The sequence below is a fragment of the Alexandromys fortis genome, unplaced genomic scaffold, assembly GCF_014885135.2.
Source record: "Alexandromys fortis isolate MF-2015 unplaced genomic scaffold, M_Fortis_MF-2015_v1.1 scaffold_92, whole genome shotgun sequence".
Classification (NCBI taxonomy): domain Eukaryota; kingdom Metazoa; phylum Chordata; class Mammalia; order Rodentia; family Cricetidae; genus Alexandromys; species Alexandromys fortis.
Window position 1 is genome coordinate 3698756 of NW_026067972.1, and position 19390 is coordinate 3718145.

The 19390-nt window shown below is 40.0% G+C and overlaps 1 protein-coding gene across 1 annotated transcript in view; it reads right to left on the reverse strand.

Annotated features, from left to right (window-relative positions):
* Ncbp1 (nuclear cap binding protein subunit 1) overlaps positions 1-19390 on the reverse strand; it is a 35395-nt gene that overhangs the window by 14056 nt on the left and 1949 nt on the right. Inside the window, exons 2-11 of the mRNA XM_050156156.1 lie at positions 14278-14366; positions 13690-13790; positions 11618-11774; positions 8863-8970; positions 8299-8420; positions 7374-7443; positions 6406-6621; positions 3430-3527; positions 2390-2453; positions 1314-1424 (exon numbers count right to left, since the gene is read on the reverse strand). Coding sequence (XP_050012113.1) covers positions 1314-1424; positions 2390-2453; positions 3430-3527; positions 6406-6621; positions 7374-7443; positions 8299-8420; positions 8863-8970; positions 11618-11774; positions 13690-13790; positions 14278-14366 — 1136 coding nt within the window. The remainder of the gene's footprint in view (positions 1-1313; positions 1425-2389; positions 2454-3429; positions 3528-6405; positions 6622-7373; positions 7444-8298; positions 8421-8862; positions 8971-11617; positions 11775-13689; positions 13791-14277; positions 14367-19390) is intronic.

The window sequence follows — 19390 nt, forward strand, 5'->3', positions numbered from 1 at the left end:
GCTAACATGAAACAAACTCCATGCTTGTGTATGTGTGTGTTTTGTTTTAATATTTTCTTTTCCCCTCCCAATTTTCATTTTTTTTCCTTGTTTTTGTTTTAAGAGACAGTGAGTTGAGTGGTTAGGATCTGGGAAAAATTGGGGAAGAGGACAGAATATAATCAAAATATACTGCATGAAAAATTTTTGATGAAAAATTATCTATCTGGACAGCGGTGGCACATGCCTTTAATCCCAGAACTTGGGAGGCAGAGGCAGGTGGATCTCTTGTGAGTTTGAGGCCAGCCTAGTTCCAGGACAGCCAAAGCTGTTACACAGAGAAACTCTGTCTCAAAAAACCAACCAACCAAACAAACAAAAAATCCAAAACAAAAACCAAAGAACAAAACACACACATACATATATTTAAAAAAAAGAACAAAAATAAACAAAAAATAAGGCCTTTTAAGACAAACGCAATGCAACATAAGGTAGAACCACTCCAGAGTGGTAAAAAACTTACTTCACCAAGGGCAAAACAAATTGACCAAATTTGTACCAAATATTGACAAAGCAAAACTGATGGAACTAGAGAAATGAGCAAACCCACAGGTATAATGGGAACTAACATCACTCCTAGTAACTCATGGAAGTAGCACAACACACATGCATGCATGTGCGCGCACACACGCTACAGATAAGGAACTATTTATTTAAATAATACAATCAATGGCACTTATCTAATGGGCTTATAGAAGACCTGAAGTCCTGAAAAGGCAGAATGTAATTTTCTTCAAAAAACTGTTATTTTAAAAGGCAAAGGAGCCAGGCACTGGTGGCACACATCTTTAATTGTGAGGCAGAGGCAGGCAGATCTCTGTGAGTTCAAGGCCAGTCTGGTCCACAGAGTGAGTTCCAGGCCAGCTCAAACCCTGTCTCAAAAAACAAAATGGCAAAGGAATAGCTGGATATGGCCTCAAACCTATAATCCCATCACTTTGGAGGCCGAGGCATCCAGGCTACAGAGTATGACCCTATCTCAGGAAACAAACACAAGTCAAGGGAATGGGAGGTAATACCAGCACTATTAGTATGGCATGAAAGCAGAGGGATCCTGCCGGGAGGACAAAGGAGCGTGTATGCCATAGCACCACGTTCTATTTTAAGCAGGGGGAGATGATGCATGTCAACTTCATAAGCATGTATTTTGTCTGGTCTTATTTTCCATTATCCCTAAAACCCAAAGCACAGGAAATTGAGAAAAGATAGCTCCAGAATGTCATCTTTTAAAAAGCACAGCCAAGGGGTAAACATTTGAAAACATGAAAGGATACAACTTGGGGCAAAGAGCCTGGCTGAAGCTTGCACAGCTCGATGAGCAGTGTAGTGTACATCACATCGATGTGAGGGGGCGCTGGGAGCTGAAACAGCTCTGCAAAGATCACCTGGAAACATAAGGTAAGAGAGATCCACACGTTACAACCTAACCCTAAGTCCATGGCACCTGCAATGGAGAACGAATTACCTTTATCCTTAACAGTTATTATGCTTTCAGACATCTACAGCTCAACAGCATAATGAGCACCCCCCTTTTCTATATCAAGTGTCCGCTAGGTGAAGGCTGCTATGACCCACACTGCCGAGACAAATGTGCAAAAATAATCTATCCTTTGAAGTCTATATCAAAGGATGATAGAGCTGCATTCCTGTGGGTACTGAGAACTCTTAGTGGATCAAGGATTGAGACAGCTGAGTATTCTACGTGGCTACTCACAAAAGACCCCAGATCTTTTTGACATGCTATTTCTTACCCCTTCCTCAAAGTCTAAAGCCCTAGTCTCAGGAATTCTGTATTTTTTTTTTTCATATTTAAAAATATGACTTAGAGCCATGATAGCACATGCCTGGAGTCCCAGCAAATCAGGAAGAGTTGGCTGATATGGTGACATCTAGTCTTTTTATACCTCCCCCACCCCACTCCCATTTTCCACAACAGTGTTTCTTTGTGTAACAGTCCTAGAACTTTTGTAGACCAGGCTGACCTCAAACTCAGAGATCTGCCTGCCTCTGCCTCCCGAGTGTTGGGGTTAAAGACACATGCCACTTAAAAGAGGTGATGGGGGGGGGGAGGAAGAGACAGAGCGGGGGGAGAGAGAAAGAGAGAAAGAGAGAGAGAGAAGAGGCAGGTGAGGCCAACAAGATGACTCAACAGGTAAAGGCTCTGAGTTTCAATCTCCTTTCTTCCTTTTACTAGCAAGACTGAGAACCAAAACTGGCAATTTCCTTGGTTTTCTCTTCATTCTCAGAGCCTGGTAAGCAGCAAGGAGAGCACAGGTAAACAAAGCCAGGAGGCCCCGTACAGTCCTCAGACAGACTGGGAAAACCAGTTAGCACCACATGGAATGCATACCTCAACTATGTGGTAGTTCAAGGGGATCTTGTTCTTCCCTGGGTAGCTCACCAGCTGTGCAGCACTGTAAGAAGTGTGAGTCCAGTTAGCTAGCAAGTGTACAAAGACACACACAAAACCCAACAGCTTCAAATGCAGTGAGCTTAGCCAAAAAAGAACTTGCAGTAATGTTCTAGTGTTAGGTTATTTATTAACATGTTATAAATTGTTTGTCTTCCACACAAAAAGGAAAAGTAATAATACCAGCACCTGCAGATCTAACTCAGCACATTCTTACAGGTGGTCCACTCCTAAAGACAACACTTCTCAAAACCGAAGCCAAAACTTTCTAGCTGTATGAAAATGTATTAATACCTAGGTTTCTAAATGTTAGAAAACAGAAAAAAAAACATTAGTAAGCTTTAATTTCCATACATCCAAACTAAAACCAGCCTACTGTTTCACGTTAGCATATTTGGAATGTATGTACCTGTGTGGGCTGAACAGGAATGTGGAAGTCAGAGGTCCAGAGGTCAGTGCTGAGTGTCTTCAGTCACTTCTAATATAAGGCCTCTCATTAAAACTGGGGTTTAGGGACTAGAGAGATGGCTCAGCAGTCTAAGAGCACTGGCTGCTCTTGCAGAGGACTCAGCTTCAATTCCCAGCACCCACATGGCAGCTCACAGCTGTCTGGAACCCCATTTCTAGGCGACTCAAAGCCATTTCCTGGCCTTTGAGGGCACCAGATTGAGATACATGCAGGAAAAATACCCATACACATAAAGAATACTCCAAACAAACAAAACACCTGGGGCTCACGGGTTGGCTTGACTGGATGGACAGCGATCCCTAGGGATACTCCTGTTTCGGTGTCTCCAGAACTGAGATACAGATGAGTGCCAACTGTTCCATGGGTGCTGGGCACCCAAACACTGGTCCTCATGCTTGCTAGGCTATCTATCTCTTCAGCCTTACACACTCCCAACAGATTTTTATTGTTCTTATAAAATCATCAAAATGGTTTCCGACCCCCTTTAAAAGGACCATGGAGAGACTCTCACCAAGTTTTCCTTTCCTTCCAGTAGGATTTTATGATGCAGTGAAGGTTCTCCTCTATGACAAACCTCTCCACCGAATGACTCCCTGGCATCACAGGACCCTGGAAAGAAGATCAATGTGCTCATGCACAGAATCACAAAACAGATCTCTTTCATTTATTTAATAAATACCCAAATCTGGGACTGAACTGTCATGTTAAATACCTACCATAGAATCAAGAGTGCATAGTGCTCCCGATTCATCAAATACCCACCAGGCCCATTTTACAAATAAATTAAGATAAAACAAAACAAAACAAAAAAATCTATCTACCTACCTACCTACCTACCTATCTAAAAACTCATTCCATCCACCCATCCATCCAGTGTGGGTGTGTGCTGCCATGGCACATTTGTAGAGATCATAGAACATTCTGTGGGAACTGGTTCTTTTTTACCATGCAGGTTAGCCAATTATGACGGAACTCTGGTGCCAGATTTCATGGCCTGTGCTTTTATCCACTGAAATATCACCCAATTTCTAAATTTAATAAAGACTTCTTAAAGACACTATCAAAATACAAAAGAACGCAACATTTCCATTTTGAGGGAACTATTTTGGGGTACTTATCTTTCTGATAGAGGGAGGACAGGCACAGAGTAAAGCACCAGCAAGGAATATAATACATTCTGAGGTCAAACTCTTGTTTCCTTTGCTATAATAATTCATCACAAAGATTAAATGTCATGAATATAAACTAGATTTGCAGTTGATAACCCTAAACTAAACATCATGTAATTGTGAAGCAAAGTGTTTTCTTATTATTTAATATAGCAAAACAGGCAATCAAGTCCTCCCACCATTCTGGGAAGGCTGGACTACTGGACGGGAACCAAAGCCAGGTATCAAGTTAAACCAAGCCTTTCCCACTATACTCTGGTCATGCTCTGTTTTTGGGCTGACCCAAGGAGGAAAAGGCTGAAACTCAGACTGAAGAGCAGGGAACATTTGGAATCTCTGCTTTATTTCTGTCTGCATTCTTTTTTTCTTAAAAAAAAATTATTTATTTATTAATTTATTTATTATGTATACAGTATTCTATCTGTATGTATGCCTACAGGTCAGAAGAGGGCACCAGACCGCATTACAGATGGTTGTGAGACACCATGTGGTTGCTGGGAATTGAACTCAGCACCTTTGGAAGAGCAGGCAATGCTCTTAACCACTGAGCCATCTCTCCAGCCCTCTGCATTCTTTAAACAAATAAACAACAACAACAAAACCAAAGTCATGGGCAGTGCCATTTCATCCAAAGACAGCTGATTCTCTAGATGCACAGACACGAAAGTTCACTCTGCGATTGCATGTGTTCTCTAAGTAATTTGGTACATACACATAGCTAGTTATCCGACACAGACAACAGAGAAATTAGAGCCAGACCAAGTACCTTATAATACGGAGGCCAGTGCTCATTCACAAATACATACCCTGAGAAGTCATTATTATGAAGTCAATCTAGTGCCTGGCACGCACACGTTGAGATATAAAATAATTAATGTGTGCTTAAAATGTTAATTTTTACTTCCAATACTCAACAAAATCATGTTCTCCTGTTAAAGGGTTACTAACAATATGACTTCATAAACACTATAAGAAGTATCTTTAAAAACTAGAATGTTAAGTTGAAAGGCTGACAAAAATCCACATTAAAAGCTATGTCAAGTGGCACATGCCTCTGTCCCCAGTGCTGTGGGTGGGCGGGCTCAAGATAGGTAGATCCCACCGGGTCAGCTGGTCAGCAGTACAGCTACAGTGGTGAGCTCCAGGTTCAATGAGAAACTTGTCTCATGGGGAAAAAAGGTGGTGAGCAATGAAAGACGGCTGAAGTCAACCTCTAGTCACGACACACACAACACAGCCTACCCAACAGCTAAAATTCATGTGAAGACACTGGGAACTGAGGCACAGGAAGTAAACAACTCACTCATGCTCCCAGACAGTTAATGCTAACCAATTAGGCTCTTGACTGGTAAACTATACTGTCTCTCTCATTTATATCAGCAAAACAATTTTTTTTTGCATAATGAGGTAATATAGTTTTCTGAAATTATAGATTAATGCTGAATCAAAGCATATAATTGATTTTCATTAATAATCTTATGTTAAAAAAGTAATTGAAAATTAAAAGGCTATTTCAGAGTTGTGCTGGGCAATGTGAAGGCTGATGTAAGGGAATCTGTGAACTTGAAGACAATCTGGGCCAACAGAGAGAGACCCTGTTTCACAAGGTCCCTGAAGGAACACACCTCTATTGCTGGTGGGAGTGCAAACTTGTACAACTGTTTTGGAAATCAGTATGACGATTTCTCAGAAAACTAGGAAACAATATACCTCAAAAACCAGCAATACCACTTTTGGCCATATACCTAAAGGATGCTCATAAGGACATGTAATAGCCAGAAACAGGAAACAACTTAGATGCTCCTCAACCAAAGAATGGATAAAGAAAATGTGGTACATTTACACAATGAGTACTGCTCAATGGTATAAAATAATGACATTTTGAAATTTGCAGGCAAATGAATGGATCTAGGAAAAAAAACATGTTAAGTGAGGCAACCAGACCCAGAAAGACAAATATAATATGTACTCGCTCATAAAGCAAAGAAAAACCAGCCTACAGTACACACCCCAGAGAACCTAGAAAACAAAGAGGACACTAAGAGAGACATATTATGGATCTACAGAGGAAGGAGAAAAAGATAAGATCTCCTGAATAAACTGGGAGCATGAGGGCCATGGGAGAGTGTATTAGGAGAGGGGGAAGGAAGGAAGGAGTGGACAAAAATGTTTGGTTTAATAAAAACAATAAAAAACAAAACAAAACAAGTCCCTGGGGGGAAAAAAAAAGACAATATCTAAAATACGAGTCAAAGGACACTAAATCACAAGGACACTGCAAGCCAGGTCCTTCCTGGAACGCTTTGCCACTCACGTACCTCTGGGTCATCTGTGTAGTCAAACATTCTGAAGATGACCCTGGGCATCGGGTACACCGAGTCCTCCGTGTGAGGTGGTGGTGTGAAAGGAGGCAGATTGTGCTGTAACGCTTCACAGAGGATGCTGTCAAAGGCAAGGTAGGGTCTTAGGATGTGCCTTTCCTGCCACCGGTCCTTTTTCAATTTCTGAATCTGGGCCCATAGGCAATCTAAATACTAAAAGGAGATTTTAACATTTAATATAAACATTTCGGCTAGACAGTTCAGAAAACATCTTCTCTCTAAAATGCAGGACAAAGTAGACTAATTTAGTATTTCATATAGTAGAAAAGAAGGGCATTAAGTTTTTGTTTTTCCTTAAAATTTTAAAATTAGAGTAGCGTGCACACACTTGCCACATTGTGCACAATGAGGTCAGAGGACAACTTGAAAGGTCTTCCTCTCTGTCACTACGGCTCGAGCTCTAGCTCAGGCTGCTCTACCCATGGAGCGGCTCACTCTCCATTTTCACTCCACAGCTTGTTTCAGAAGCACATTTGGGGCTGTTTACGCTGCTATTTAAAATTGAGTATTTAGATCTAACATGTGTCAAGTCTGTGAAAACTGATATTCTAAAAAGCAAGGGACTATTTCAATAACATTCTAACATACATTAAATACCCCTCTATGCTGAAGACTCCGAGGAAATGAATTCCTCACTGGAAATATTTAGAAACCTAGCTAAGATATACAAATACAATAGTTTGAGCGTTTTAAAAAATCGCGGCTTAATGTATTTGTGTGGCACATGGGCCATAGCGCACGCTCAGAGGTCAGAGGACAACTTGTAGGAATCAGTTTCCTCCTTCTACCTGTGGATCCCAGCAACTGAATTCAGGTTGTCAGGGCTGGTGACTCAGTTGGGCATGCTAAAGAGATAAGCATCACATAAGAGCTGTGTGTCTATCACGAGACGGAAATCAATTCACCTCTTCTTGTGGATGTGGTTTATCAGCAGTCCAAACTTGTAACATGGGCACATGAGTCTTCTGGCGTCTTCTAAAGGTAAAAAGGAAAATCTACACTTAAGCTTTAGAAACATAAAAGACATTCAATGGTTTTCATGATTAGTTAAAGCAATGAAAAACATTTTTATCCATCAGATAGCAACATACTGATAATGGTCTATATGTCATCAAGATAATGTGAAGATTATCATTTGAATAAAATTAAGTATATTCTCTCTTTCACACACACATACGCATGCACATAGACATGGAAAAGTCTTTAGTTGCCATATTTATTTGTACTGAATAAAGCAGTTAAAAATGGTATCCACACAAGTATGACAAGATCAACCTGTGGAAGCTAAAGGAACAAACAGCACTGTCATCATCATGCTATGAAACAATTAGGCATGTTTACTAACAAGACTCATAACTTCATGGTATCTAACAAGATAAAGCAAGTTCTTATGTTGTCACGGAGAAGGGTTTGGTTTAGGATTAATGTATATGAAATAAACCTTCGTACAAGGGCAGTGCTTCTCCTCATAACACATTAGTGATCACATGTCTGAACCTCTTCCAGTCATTCCACAGCCTGGGCAGAAGTGTGATTCTAAGTAGTCCAGGTGACCTTTAAGCATGTGCACACTAGGACACTAATGGAGATTTCCACCATGGTGTTGTCTTTCACAACCATATGTGAAACAATACCGACACGATACCAACTTCTTACACTAGCAAGTACTGAGAGTTATGTGAGTTATGGCAGCAGGAGAATGACATTTAATACAGAAAATTTTCAGGAACTGAACTGGTGTCACTGCTAACAGAGAACTTAAGACATTAATTATACCAGCATGATACCTTTACACAAACAACAAAGAACATGTGAACTATGTGCCCTTACTTAAGATAACTTTCAGTGTTGGAGAAGATGCGGTCCATTTCTGCATCTTTCTTTTCGTACAACTCTTTTCCAACCCAGGGCAAAGACGACAGAAACGCATACACATACCAATCCTTTCGCACCTAAAGAAAGTTTAAAAAGGAAAGTTAAAAAAGAATGCTGGTTAATTTTATTCATTCATTCACTATTCTTTCTTTCCAGTGTTAGGGATCAAACTCAACGGCTAACAGATGCTAGGCAATCATTCTGCAACTGAGCTAGACAACTCCCCAGCTCCATATTGTTTTATTCAAAAACGTGATCCTGGGGAGACTTTTTAATAGGGCTCAAATAAAATATCTGTCTCGTCTAGAGGATTTCTAGTTATATAGTTATAATCTTTTAAAATCATTTGAATTAACACAATGATGTTAAGAGAATCCACTAGTAAGCCAGTGAACTTGCCCTTCAGATATTAAGCATTATAGTGTGATAACCTGTTTATTGCTGCTAAAGAGTTATCAGTGGGGTGGGGGAATCTGGTACAGCGCTTCATGGAAGAGATTCAACATAAAAATGTCTTACTTGAGGCACATCTTCTTCCTGAGTCACACTTACAAAATTCTCAAACATAGCAACCATAGATGGGGCAGCAATCACATGACAATTCACAAGATCAGACAGAAAACGGACCTGTAAGGACAAAGGATAGCTGTATTACACCTAACAGTCCTTCAGATAGCCACAGAATAAACAACCTTATGATGTCTGTGAAACTAAAGCCCATGGCTACATTTAGCTTACTTTTTGTCTGCACAACCTAAGAGCCAAGAAGTCTCTAATCCTTAAAACAAAACTCACACAAAATGACATGAATTCAAATTTCAGTGTCCATTATAACCATACTTGCAGAAGTTCACACTCATTCAGTTACTTATTGACCACAGTAGCTTTTGTGGTACAGTGAGTGGCAAAGTTGGGTAGTGTGACAAAGATCTTATGTTGGATAGGAATCTGTGGTTTTGTGGGTTTCCATGCTATGCTACATTAGGTACTCAGACAGCCAAATATTCTAGATACTCCATTTTACTGAAGTAGGCTGGTCTTTTTGTCTGGCTAGGGATAATATTCACTACTAAAATATAGAAATGGAAATTTTAAGTAAAAGAGCTATTTACTGGGTGTCCTCTCTGGGCCAGGGTCAAATAAACACTATCCAAGATACCATTTAAGGGAACTTAATAGCTTATTTGGGAAAAACATAATCTCAACAAAAAAAGATGACTCCTGTACCAAAAGGTAAATTAAAAAAGTATCCTTGGAGCTGGGTGGTGGTGGCACACACCTTTAATCCCAGCACTCTGGAGACAGAGGCAGGCGGATCTCTGAGAGTTCGAGGCCAGCCTGGTCTACAAGAGCTAGTCCCAGGACAGGGTCCAAGGCTACACAGAAAAAAAACAAAAACAAAAGCAAAACAGAACCAACCATGCCCTTGGGACCAATGACAAGGGGAAAAGGATAAGGTTATAAAGGGTGAGCAAAGCCCTCAGTGGGGAGTGGGAGGGCATTCTTGGCAGAGGGTTGTGCAAGTAATTTTATATACCTGGAAGGTACACAGAGGACAAGAGAAGGCAACCATACTGGGGCAAACATGAAACTTAATTCCATTTCGTTCTATTCAAGATACATAAAAGTTCTGTGTTGCAGAAAGAACCTAAGAACCAGAGGTTGGGGAGGAGTCTCATTCAAGACACATAAAAGTTCTGTGTTGCAGAAAGAACCTAAGAACCAGAGGTTGGGGAGGAGTCTCTAGAAGGAACATGGCCACACCACTCACAACCTCAGAGTAGCTATACAAAACCTACACAAGACTAGGCAGGTCAACATTCCTTCATGGACAGGGGTGGAGCTCATGAGGCCCCACCCCTTCCTGAGGAGCTGTGGTAGCTAACAGTTTCTGAGGAAGAAGGTGTTTTCCTCAGCTGTGTAGCCATTAGTAAGGTGCCCATACTCCAGTAAATAACCACCTACACTTGTATGTAAGCAACTCTAAATTAAACATGTGAGTCACACATGTATAAAAAGACATCAAAGTAGAAAAAGAACTAGAAAGGGTACAGAAAGAGGAGGTGGAGAAAAGAGATAATGGGGGACCAATGTGACCAGAATATGTTAAATACATATATGAAACTGTATTAAAAAAAATAAAAGGTTCTAATGTTCACTCCCTGCAGCCCAATGAATCATTTTATGTATCAGAATTTTAAGACCACCTACTATAAAAAAACAGGAAGGGAGTGAAGGAGCAGAGCCTACTTACACAAAGGCCACTTTGGTGCTATTACTATGGATAGATTCAACGGCAGAGACTTCCGATGGACAAATTTCAAGTAAGGAAGCAGCTAAGAACACAAAAAGTTCCAAGCTGTGCTAGATAGAGGCCATGGGACAAAGAAGGGAGTCTAGGAGAGGAATGAGAGGGAATGGAGACAGAAAGGAGGCACAGAAAAGCTAACAATCAATGGAAGATTTCTGGATGTCTTATCCAGCGGCACATGAATTTTGGGACTTGCAAAGACAAGTCTCTGGGCTCTATTTGGGATACTGGTTTAGAACTCAGGAAAAAGGTTGAGGTGGGAGACGGTTATAAATTTGGGGTCCCCATCAAAATAAAGTTGGCTTATACAGCTATTAGAGTGAATGACACTGATTCAGAAGAGAAGCTTAAATAAAAGACAGAATCATTGTAAAAGAAATTTAAGGGGCTGGAGAGATGGCTCAGAGGTTAAGAGCACTGGCTACTCTGTCCTGAGTCCAATTCCCAGCAACCACACAATGGTGTCTCACAACCATCTATGATTGAATCTGGTGCCCTCTTCTGGTGAGCAGGCATACATGCAGGCAGAATGCTGTATACATAATAATAATAACAACAACAATAATAATACTGTCAACTCCAGATCATGTAAGGTTCTGGCAATTAAAAAAAAAACACATTTAAGGAATAAAAGATGACAACCCAGCAAAAGAGAGACAAGAATCAAAGACAGGAGCAATGTTGATGCTATTATTATTATTATTATTAGCAGGTTTACAAAGAGTTGTGCTGTAGAAACCAAGATATAAGAAAATAAGGAATCATATGCTACAAGGAAAAGGACCAGGACTCAAAGTAAACACAAACGACCACATTGAGTAGTAAGCGACAATGGCTCCCAAAGAACGGCTACGAGATGAGCAAGGACCAGAATTCATGATAAGATAGTTAATTGGCTGTAGCTTGTTTCCTCCACTTTAACACTAACTTATAGCACACACACACACACACACACATACTTACCAAATAGACAGCTTCGTTATAGTTATTTGCTTTTAGTGATTCTTTCAGTTGGCGAATCATGGCTTCTACAAATTCTCCACCAAAGTTGTAATTTCTGGCATTCAGCAGTCCAACTAACGTTGTATAAATTGTCAGCTTCTCAGGTAACAGGCGTGCACTGATTTGAGAACCCATACAAGACAATCCCAAAACAAAGGTTTTATGTTAAGCTGTTGAATTGTACATGACATTTTAAACATCAAATGGCCTTGGAACAAAATTACTTTTAACTGTGTTTTGAAAACGATTTCAGAAATGACATATGTGTTACTGAAAAAGTATGCAGATATAGACCCCAATATTTTTCACTGTAGTTAATTCAAGAGTTAAGTTACTTGTGAAGTTATCACACCAAAATTAACACAACTAATGTTAGACCAGTTTTTCTTCAAATGTATTGAGTGGAAATAACAATTCAACAGAAAATGGTTTCCATGGTAATGTGAAACAGATTCTTTAATGCAGAATCATTAAGGGGAACAGAGTACTGGGCATTTCTAAACTTGGCTAACCAAGTACCATGGGACCAGAGTTCCACTTGAAGAAACATTATTGGATTGCTTATAAAAGATAAAGAATTAAAATCAGCTTCAACCAAGTTCTTATAAGAAATGCTTAACAGGGTATGCTAATATAGTTGAGACAACGCTGAGGATAGCTAGATGGCTCAGCGGGTTGAGGCTCTTGCCAACCTGAGTTCAACCCCAGGGTCCACACGGCAGAAGGAGAGAACTGATTCTTCTGCATGTTGCCTGACCACCACGTATTAAGGCACATGTGCACCCACATGTGTGTGCACACAAAATAAATAACTTAAAGGGATAGTAAAGGTAAGCCTAAAAGAAGTCAACAACACTTCCTACGAAAAGGAAACAGTACTAATGACAATTCTGTGGAGAATTCGTTCATACTGTTCCCCTCAGGTACAATGCTGACTGAGTACAGGGCAGGACTTAGGACCTCAAAAAAAATACATGTATTGAAAATAAACCTAGTCCCTAAGGCTTTCTCTAAGTAAAATTAAAAAAAAAAGAATTGAAAGGACACTGTCAATCAATACCAGCCCAGCCTTACATAAACAAGATGACTTCCAACAGTTTCAATAGCATAACAATTCCGTAATACATACTATCAGAACAGCGGGCATCATATGGGTAACCATAATAATATAATTGTTTTCATTGTTTCTTAGTCTAGAAAAACATTTTCCTGAATTGATTGGATTTCTTTGAAAACTGAAAACAAAATTTAACTACGGGTCTGGAGAACTCAGCAGTTGAGATCTTGTTCTTGCAGAGGACTCAAGTTGGATTCCTAGCAACTACCCATACCTCCAATTCTACGGTACCTAACACCCTCTTCTGACCTCCACAGTCACAGATGTTCAAAACATTCATACACAAGAAATAATGTTTTTTAAAAAATTAACTATTAGAAGTTTCTGCTTTGTATGCATATTTTTAAATTAAAAATGAACTGCAAACAGGTAACAATTATTTTGAAATGACTGAAATGGTAACTGTAGCATCAAGGACACTTATGTCCTCAAAAAGATTCAAAAGCATCTTCAGTCTTCAAGGAAGGCCACTCACTTGATTTACAAGTTGTCCAATATATTTGGGTCTACTGATAAAAAAAGGAAAAATAAATAAATAAATAAAACCAACTCAATTCTACTTTAAACACACAGATGTGCATTCCTTGGTGGGGGAAAGGGCTCTAACTGAAAAAGAAAGACATCTACTTTCTCATATATTTTCTGGTTAAAAAATTAACTCAAATGATTTTTAAATTCTAAGAAAGAAAACATACGGAAAATACTTCATTTTAGTTCTGTTTAATCACTTAAAAAATAAGTTAAAAAAATAAGTTCAGCAAAGGGTCAAACAAAAATGAGCATTTCATGAGATGAGTTTCAGGACATAGGGAGGCCCGAGACATGCAACGTAAGCACATCCTCTGCACATCCCCCAAAGCATGTAAGAGTAGATAATACATCATCACCTGGATCCAAAAATCTTTTACATACATACACTGTACAAAGAAGCCTTAAGATCTTGCTCTTGTAGTTAGGAAGATCAGCTTCCAGAACACCAGCCAAGCCTTCTAGATTGCTCTCCAAAGAGCAGGCACTCTGCAGAGGACATATGTTAATTATCTGTTAGCATTCAAAGCAATCAGTGAACTAAAGTTAAAATTCCTGGAATACCATGAAAACACTAAGGTCTTCCTAAGAACTAAAGACAATTTTGTGAAGAAGTCTCTTAGCATCAGTCAATTCTAGTAGTTATTGTTCATTAGAAACACATTCTACGTAAAAAGAGCCAACAAAATCTTCAGAATAGTCTAACATCTGTCACTAGCAACCCACTACTGTCTTGGGCATCCAAGTCATCACATTGAGGACTATCCCTAGGTCTATTTTAAGGTTTGTCTAATAAAAATAACTTACTGAAAAACCTTAACAATCTGAATCCTAGGAGTTCCAAAACACATTCACATTGGGATACAGATGTGCAGTAATAAATCAAGCTTTGTCCATAACTTATATTACCCAGTACAACTTCAGAAATTAATCAAAGCTGTTAATCACAACCCTAACCCCTGGGCTTGGTGCATACCTTTTCCCCTACTTTGCATATTAAAGACTCCAAATGATCTTCAGTTTCATTTGCATCAGAGGTCTTCCTCCTTTTGTGAGGCTGCCCACCTAGTTCAGCAACATTAAAAAAAGTTTTAAAAAAATTAAAAAAGCTATATATGATGTTAAATAATGAATCACTATAAATATCTTGTCACCTTAGGCTTTAATCACTTTTCTATCAGGCCGTATTTTTAAGAGTAGCTCTAACCAATAGTGTTCTAACTAGGCTAGGTACCTGGACAATCTCTATCCCGCATTCTTTTGTGTGCCTGTGCGTACGTGAGAGGATGTACACTCACATAAAGCCAGGAGAGGGTGCTGGGTGTCCTCCACCATGCTAGTCCTTCAAGGCAAGGTCTTTCCCGAACCTAGGGGCTCACTCTTCTAAATAGCTAGACTGATAGCCAGCAAGTCCTAGTGATCCTCCTGTCTCCACTCTCCCTTGAAGCTGGGGTTAAAGGCATATACTGCAAGGCTAGCTTCCAAGAGTGCTGATACCCAAATTCCAGGTCTTATAATTGTGTAGTAAATGCTTTCAATGGTTGAGCCAACCCTCCAGAACCCCCCATCTCTCTATATATAAATTTTTAAAATTTTTTATTATTTTATATGTACAGATGTTTGGGCTACATGTATAACTATGTACCACTTATATGTCTGGAGCCTGTGGAGGCCAGAAGAGGGCATCATAGCCCTGTAACTGGAGTTATGGACTTCTGTGAGATACACTGTGAGTGCTAGGAACTGAACCCAGGTTCTCGAGACGTACAGGCAGTACTCTTAACTGCTGAGCTATCTTTCCAAGGCCTCACATCATCTCTATTACCGAGGTCACTATAAACAATACTGTCAGGAGGCATTTTTTTTTTCAGTTAAATTTTGTATAAACAGTGTCCAGGCAGCTATGTCCATTTCTGTGGATACACTGGGATGGCACCAACATCTAAACACCTGAAGTCTGAAGACTGCTGCTCCTGTTCTTTTAACTTGCTTACTGACCCTTATTGTTGGTTCCTCAACCCGACAGTGTCAATAGTACTTGTTAATTTGATGACGTAACTAAATTGCTGCATAACCTGATGAAGTAAGGATGCAAAAACTAGTTGAATCTTTGGAGATTTATTTAAGCTATGACCCTAAACATTAACAGTGCTGATGCCAAGAAACAGCCTCAGAATGCACAATGCAGCCGTGCTCTTATTATTATTCAGAACCAGATTTTAGATGAGGTTCAGAGAATACAAAGCCAAACACTAGATGAATGAGAGCAGCTAAACCTTACTAAACTCTTTCCTTCCTTCTGGCCCATCTATTATACCAATCCGTTATCACACCCCAAATCCCTCCTGATTATACAGTTAACTTGTTCCAGTTTGCAACCATTTCTGTCTTCAAAACAACCCTTCCAGGTCCTCTTGTAAGCCTTTTTTATGTCAACTTGACACAGCCTAGTCATTTGAGAGGAGGGAGCCCCAATCGAGAAAACGCCTCTACAAGACTGGGCTGTAGACAAGCTGCAGAGCATTTCCTTAATTAGTGACTGATGGAGGAGAACCCACCCATTGCAGGTGGAGCCATCCCTGAACTGGTTGGTAGTCCTGGGTTTTACAAGAAAGCAGGCCGAGCAAGATATGGTGGAGCACGCCTTTAATACTAACACTATCAGGAGAGAGGGAGGTGGGAGGTGGATCTCTTGAGTTTGGAATCAGCTTGTCTTAGTGAGTTCTAGGAGAGCTAGGGCTATGTAGAGACACCACCTCAAGAGAAAAAAAAAAAGTGAAGACAACACAAAGAAGAAAGCAGGCTGAGCAAACCATGGGGAGTAAGCTAGTAGGCAGCAATCCTCCATGGCCTCTGCACCAGCTCCTACCCCCAGATTCCTGCCCTAACTTCTCTCAATGATGGAAGTATATACTTGGAAGCATAAGCTGAAATAAACCTTTTCTTCCCCAAGTTGTTTCAATCATGGCATTTCATCACCCTAACTAGATAAAAAGAAGCCAGTACAGCCATGCAGTACTCCCCGCCCCACACACCCCCTAAACTCAGTACTCCGGGGAGTAGAGACATGAGGATAGTTGGGGCTCACTAGCCAGCCACAGTGGTGAGTTGCAGCTTCAGCCTAGTAAGGCAGAGGGTGATAGAGGAGGGCACCCAATGGCCTCTACATGGCACACACACCACGTGCACATATACAACACCCATACTGTTTGGAAAGGGGCAAGGTGCCTGCTGAGCAACCATGAGAATCACACCTGTCTGTAACCTGAAGGGGCAGAGAGCATGCAGAGGGGCAGATCCCTGGAGCTCCTTGATCAACGACCCTGGTCACATCCATGAGGAAAAAAAAATCAGCTGGAGTAAGAAAAGGGCAGGTAGATACTTTGGAGGTCAAATCTCAGACATCAGGTATTTACAGTTCATAACAGTAGCAAAATTAGTCATGAAGTAGCAACAAAATAATTTTACGGTTGGGGTTACCACATGAGGAGTTGTATGAAGGGTCACAGCATTAGAAAAGTTGAGAATCACTATCTTAGACACTCTAAAGAGAAAACTTAAAACACTCTTTGGGGAATGAGTTGAACATTTTCATACCCTGAACAACGAATAAGAAACAAGTCTATGGTGGCACTATAGTCCAAAACAGGCTTTAAAACATGGCCAGGTAAGTTTCACAATAGATTTGTTAAAATTACATGTTGCTTTACACACTAGCTAGTGCAGCAAAGAGACCTTTGCTAACGACCATCCAAGGGCTCTTAAAACAACAAAAAACACCCTGGCATGATGGTGCACACCTTTAATCCTGGCACTCTGGCGGCAGAGGCAGGCAGATCTGAGTTTGAAGCCAACCTGGTACACACAGTCAGTTTCAGGACACACAGGGCCACCAAATGGTGGTGGAGGAAGTGACAACAGAACAAACAAGCAAGACACTAAATAATGTTCCCACTGCAACGTGAACCTAATGTTACACAGATACACGGTACTATTTCCTATACCCTTATTAGGATCAGATGTGTTTGGATCCACAAAGTAGACAAAAAAACAACACCATAAATAAAAGAAAAAAGTAACAAAACCCAGCCAAGAAAAGTAATATACTTTGACTACAGATATAAAACAAAAATTTAATTGATTAAAAATATCACCACTGAGAGGGAAGTGGGAGGAGGAAGTGGAAATTTTGATTCCTATTATTTATAAAGTAATAAAAAATTATCAGAGGAAAAAAAAGAAATGTACTTCAAGATGGCCTTAATCACTGCCCACCGCCCTCCAACCCATGCAGCACCCAAATTTGAGTTGTAGAGCTCCAAAGACAAAACCGGAAAGTAACTAAGAATTACTGTGTTGTTTTCACTCTGAGTGGTCCACACTACAGGGTCTGAGCAGATATGCTTCTTTTTGTCATCGTATTATTGAATACAAGGTAATGTTTCTATTGCTTAAAAAAAAATCACCGCTGAAACAAAGTATACTATCCCTCAGCATAACAAGCCTTTCACTTCTCTTCAGTTTTTCTTTCTACAGTTAAATTTAAAAACATCAATCACTAAAAGATAAAGACCTAAGTGGAAGAAGTAGATTAAACAGGTTTTCTGGACTTTTGACTAAGATTTTGAACCACCTAAATTCCTTTTTAACGATAAAACAGTAGACTTAACACTGATAAAATTTATTTTCAACAGTAATTGAAGAGGTTCAGAGACATTTTAAAGGAATCGATGACTGCCAGACATAGTGGTCCACATCTTGGGGGAACATAGGGGCAGCTAACCTAGGCTACAACCAGGACATGATAGTTCCAGTCTGGACTACGTACTTCCAGACAGTAGGACTACAGGGCAGTCACATAGAGCCTGTCTTAAGTGTCTAAGACTACGACAGATTTGGTACTTTCCATTTAGGATAGCCCTTTCTGTGTCTCTAAATAAACTACAGGAACTTTATCTGATACTACCTCTGTGGCTCTCCAGTAGTATATTGTCCTAGCAGAAATGTTTAAAATGGCCCAGTAAGGTAAGAAAGAGCCTCATCTAAATTCTCTGCTCTTACCTCTCTTAACTTCTACCAACAACGACCTCCTTGCTCTTCTCTGAACATGACAGAAATCTCTAACCTGAGCGCTACCCTCATGGTTTCCTTTCGACCTCTGCTTTCTCAAGCATCCATATGGCTTGTTCCTTACATCACTCATGTCACAGCCCATCTGCAGGGAGGCCTTACCTGACCAGTCTCTCTCTGTGGTCCCTGTACCCTTTACCTCACTTTGTTCTCCACAATCCTGTGATCGTAGGATGAATTACACTACACTTCATTGATACATGGGAGGGAGCCTCCACTGTTATACCGTCTGCTACTGTACTGTAAGTAATTAGGAAATTGTTCAGTAAGTCCATGAGGTTCCAACTCAGACACCGAAACTTGAGGATACTCATGTCCCTTCTATAAAGTGCTGCTATTTGCTCATGATCTATGAATATTGTGATACTTTACATTATCTCTATACTACCTAATATAAGTGTTATGTGAGTAGTTGTGATAGTGTATCATTTAAGGAATGGGAGGGGGGTGACTATACATTATACATTCAGTACTGAGGCCTTTTCCTTCAAATATTTTGTAACCAGATTGCTAAATTCAAGGAGAGAGAATAAAGATGCAGATGCCACTGCTCCACAGTCCAATATAGGGAAAGTCAGAGTAGAGCTGACAATAACCCAGAAATACTCAGATCTATTTGATGCCTTTAAAATCTTAAGCCACCTTTATAACAGCCATCCGAATTTTTTAAAATTGTAGATACTTCACTAAAGAGCACCACATTTTTTTATTTAGAACACTAAACTGTTTATCAAACTCTAACAAATGTTTCCAAATGTGTACTACTGGAGAAACTGCAAACAGCCTTTCCACTACTCAGTGACTTGCTAGAGTGAATTTTGATTAAGAGATGCTTAATTTTACATCACTTTGTCCTATTTATTATAAGGCTTCTGTAGTCAGACCACTCTGGGAAAATGATGTAGCTGCTAGCTGGGGTAAAAAAAAAAAAGCCAATTATAACCACAAAGTTATGCAAG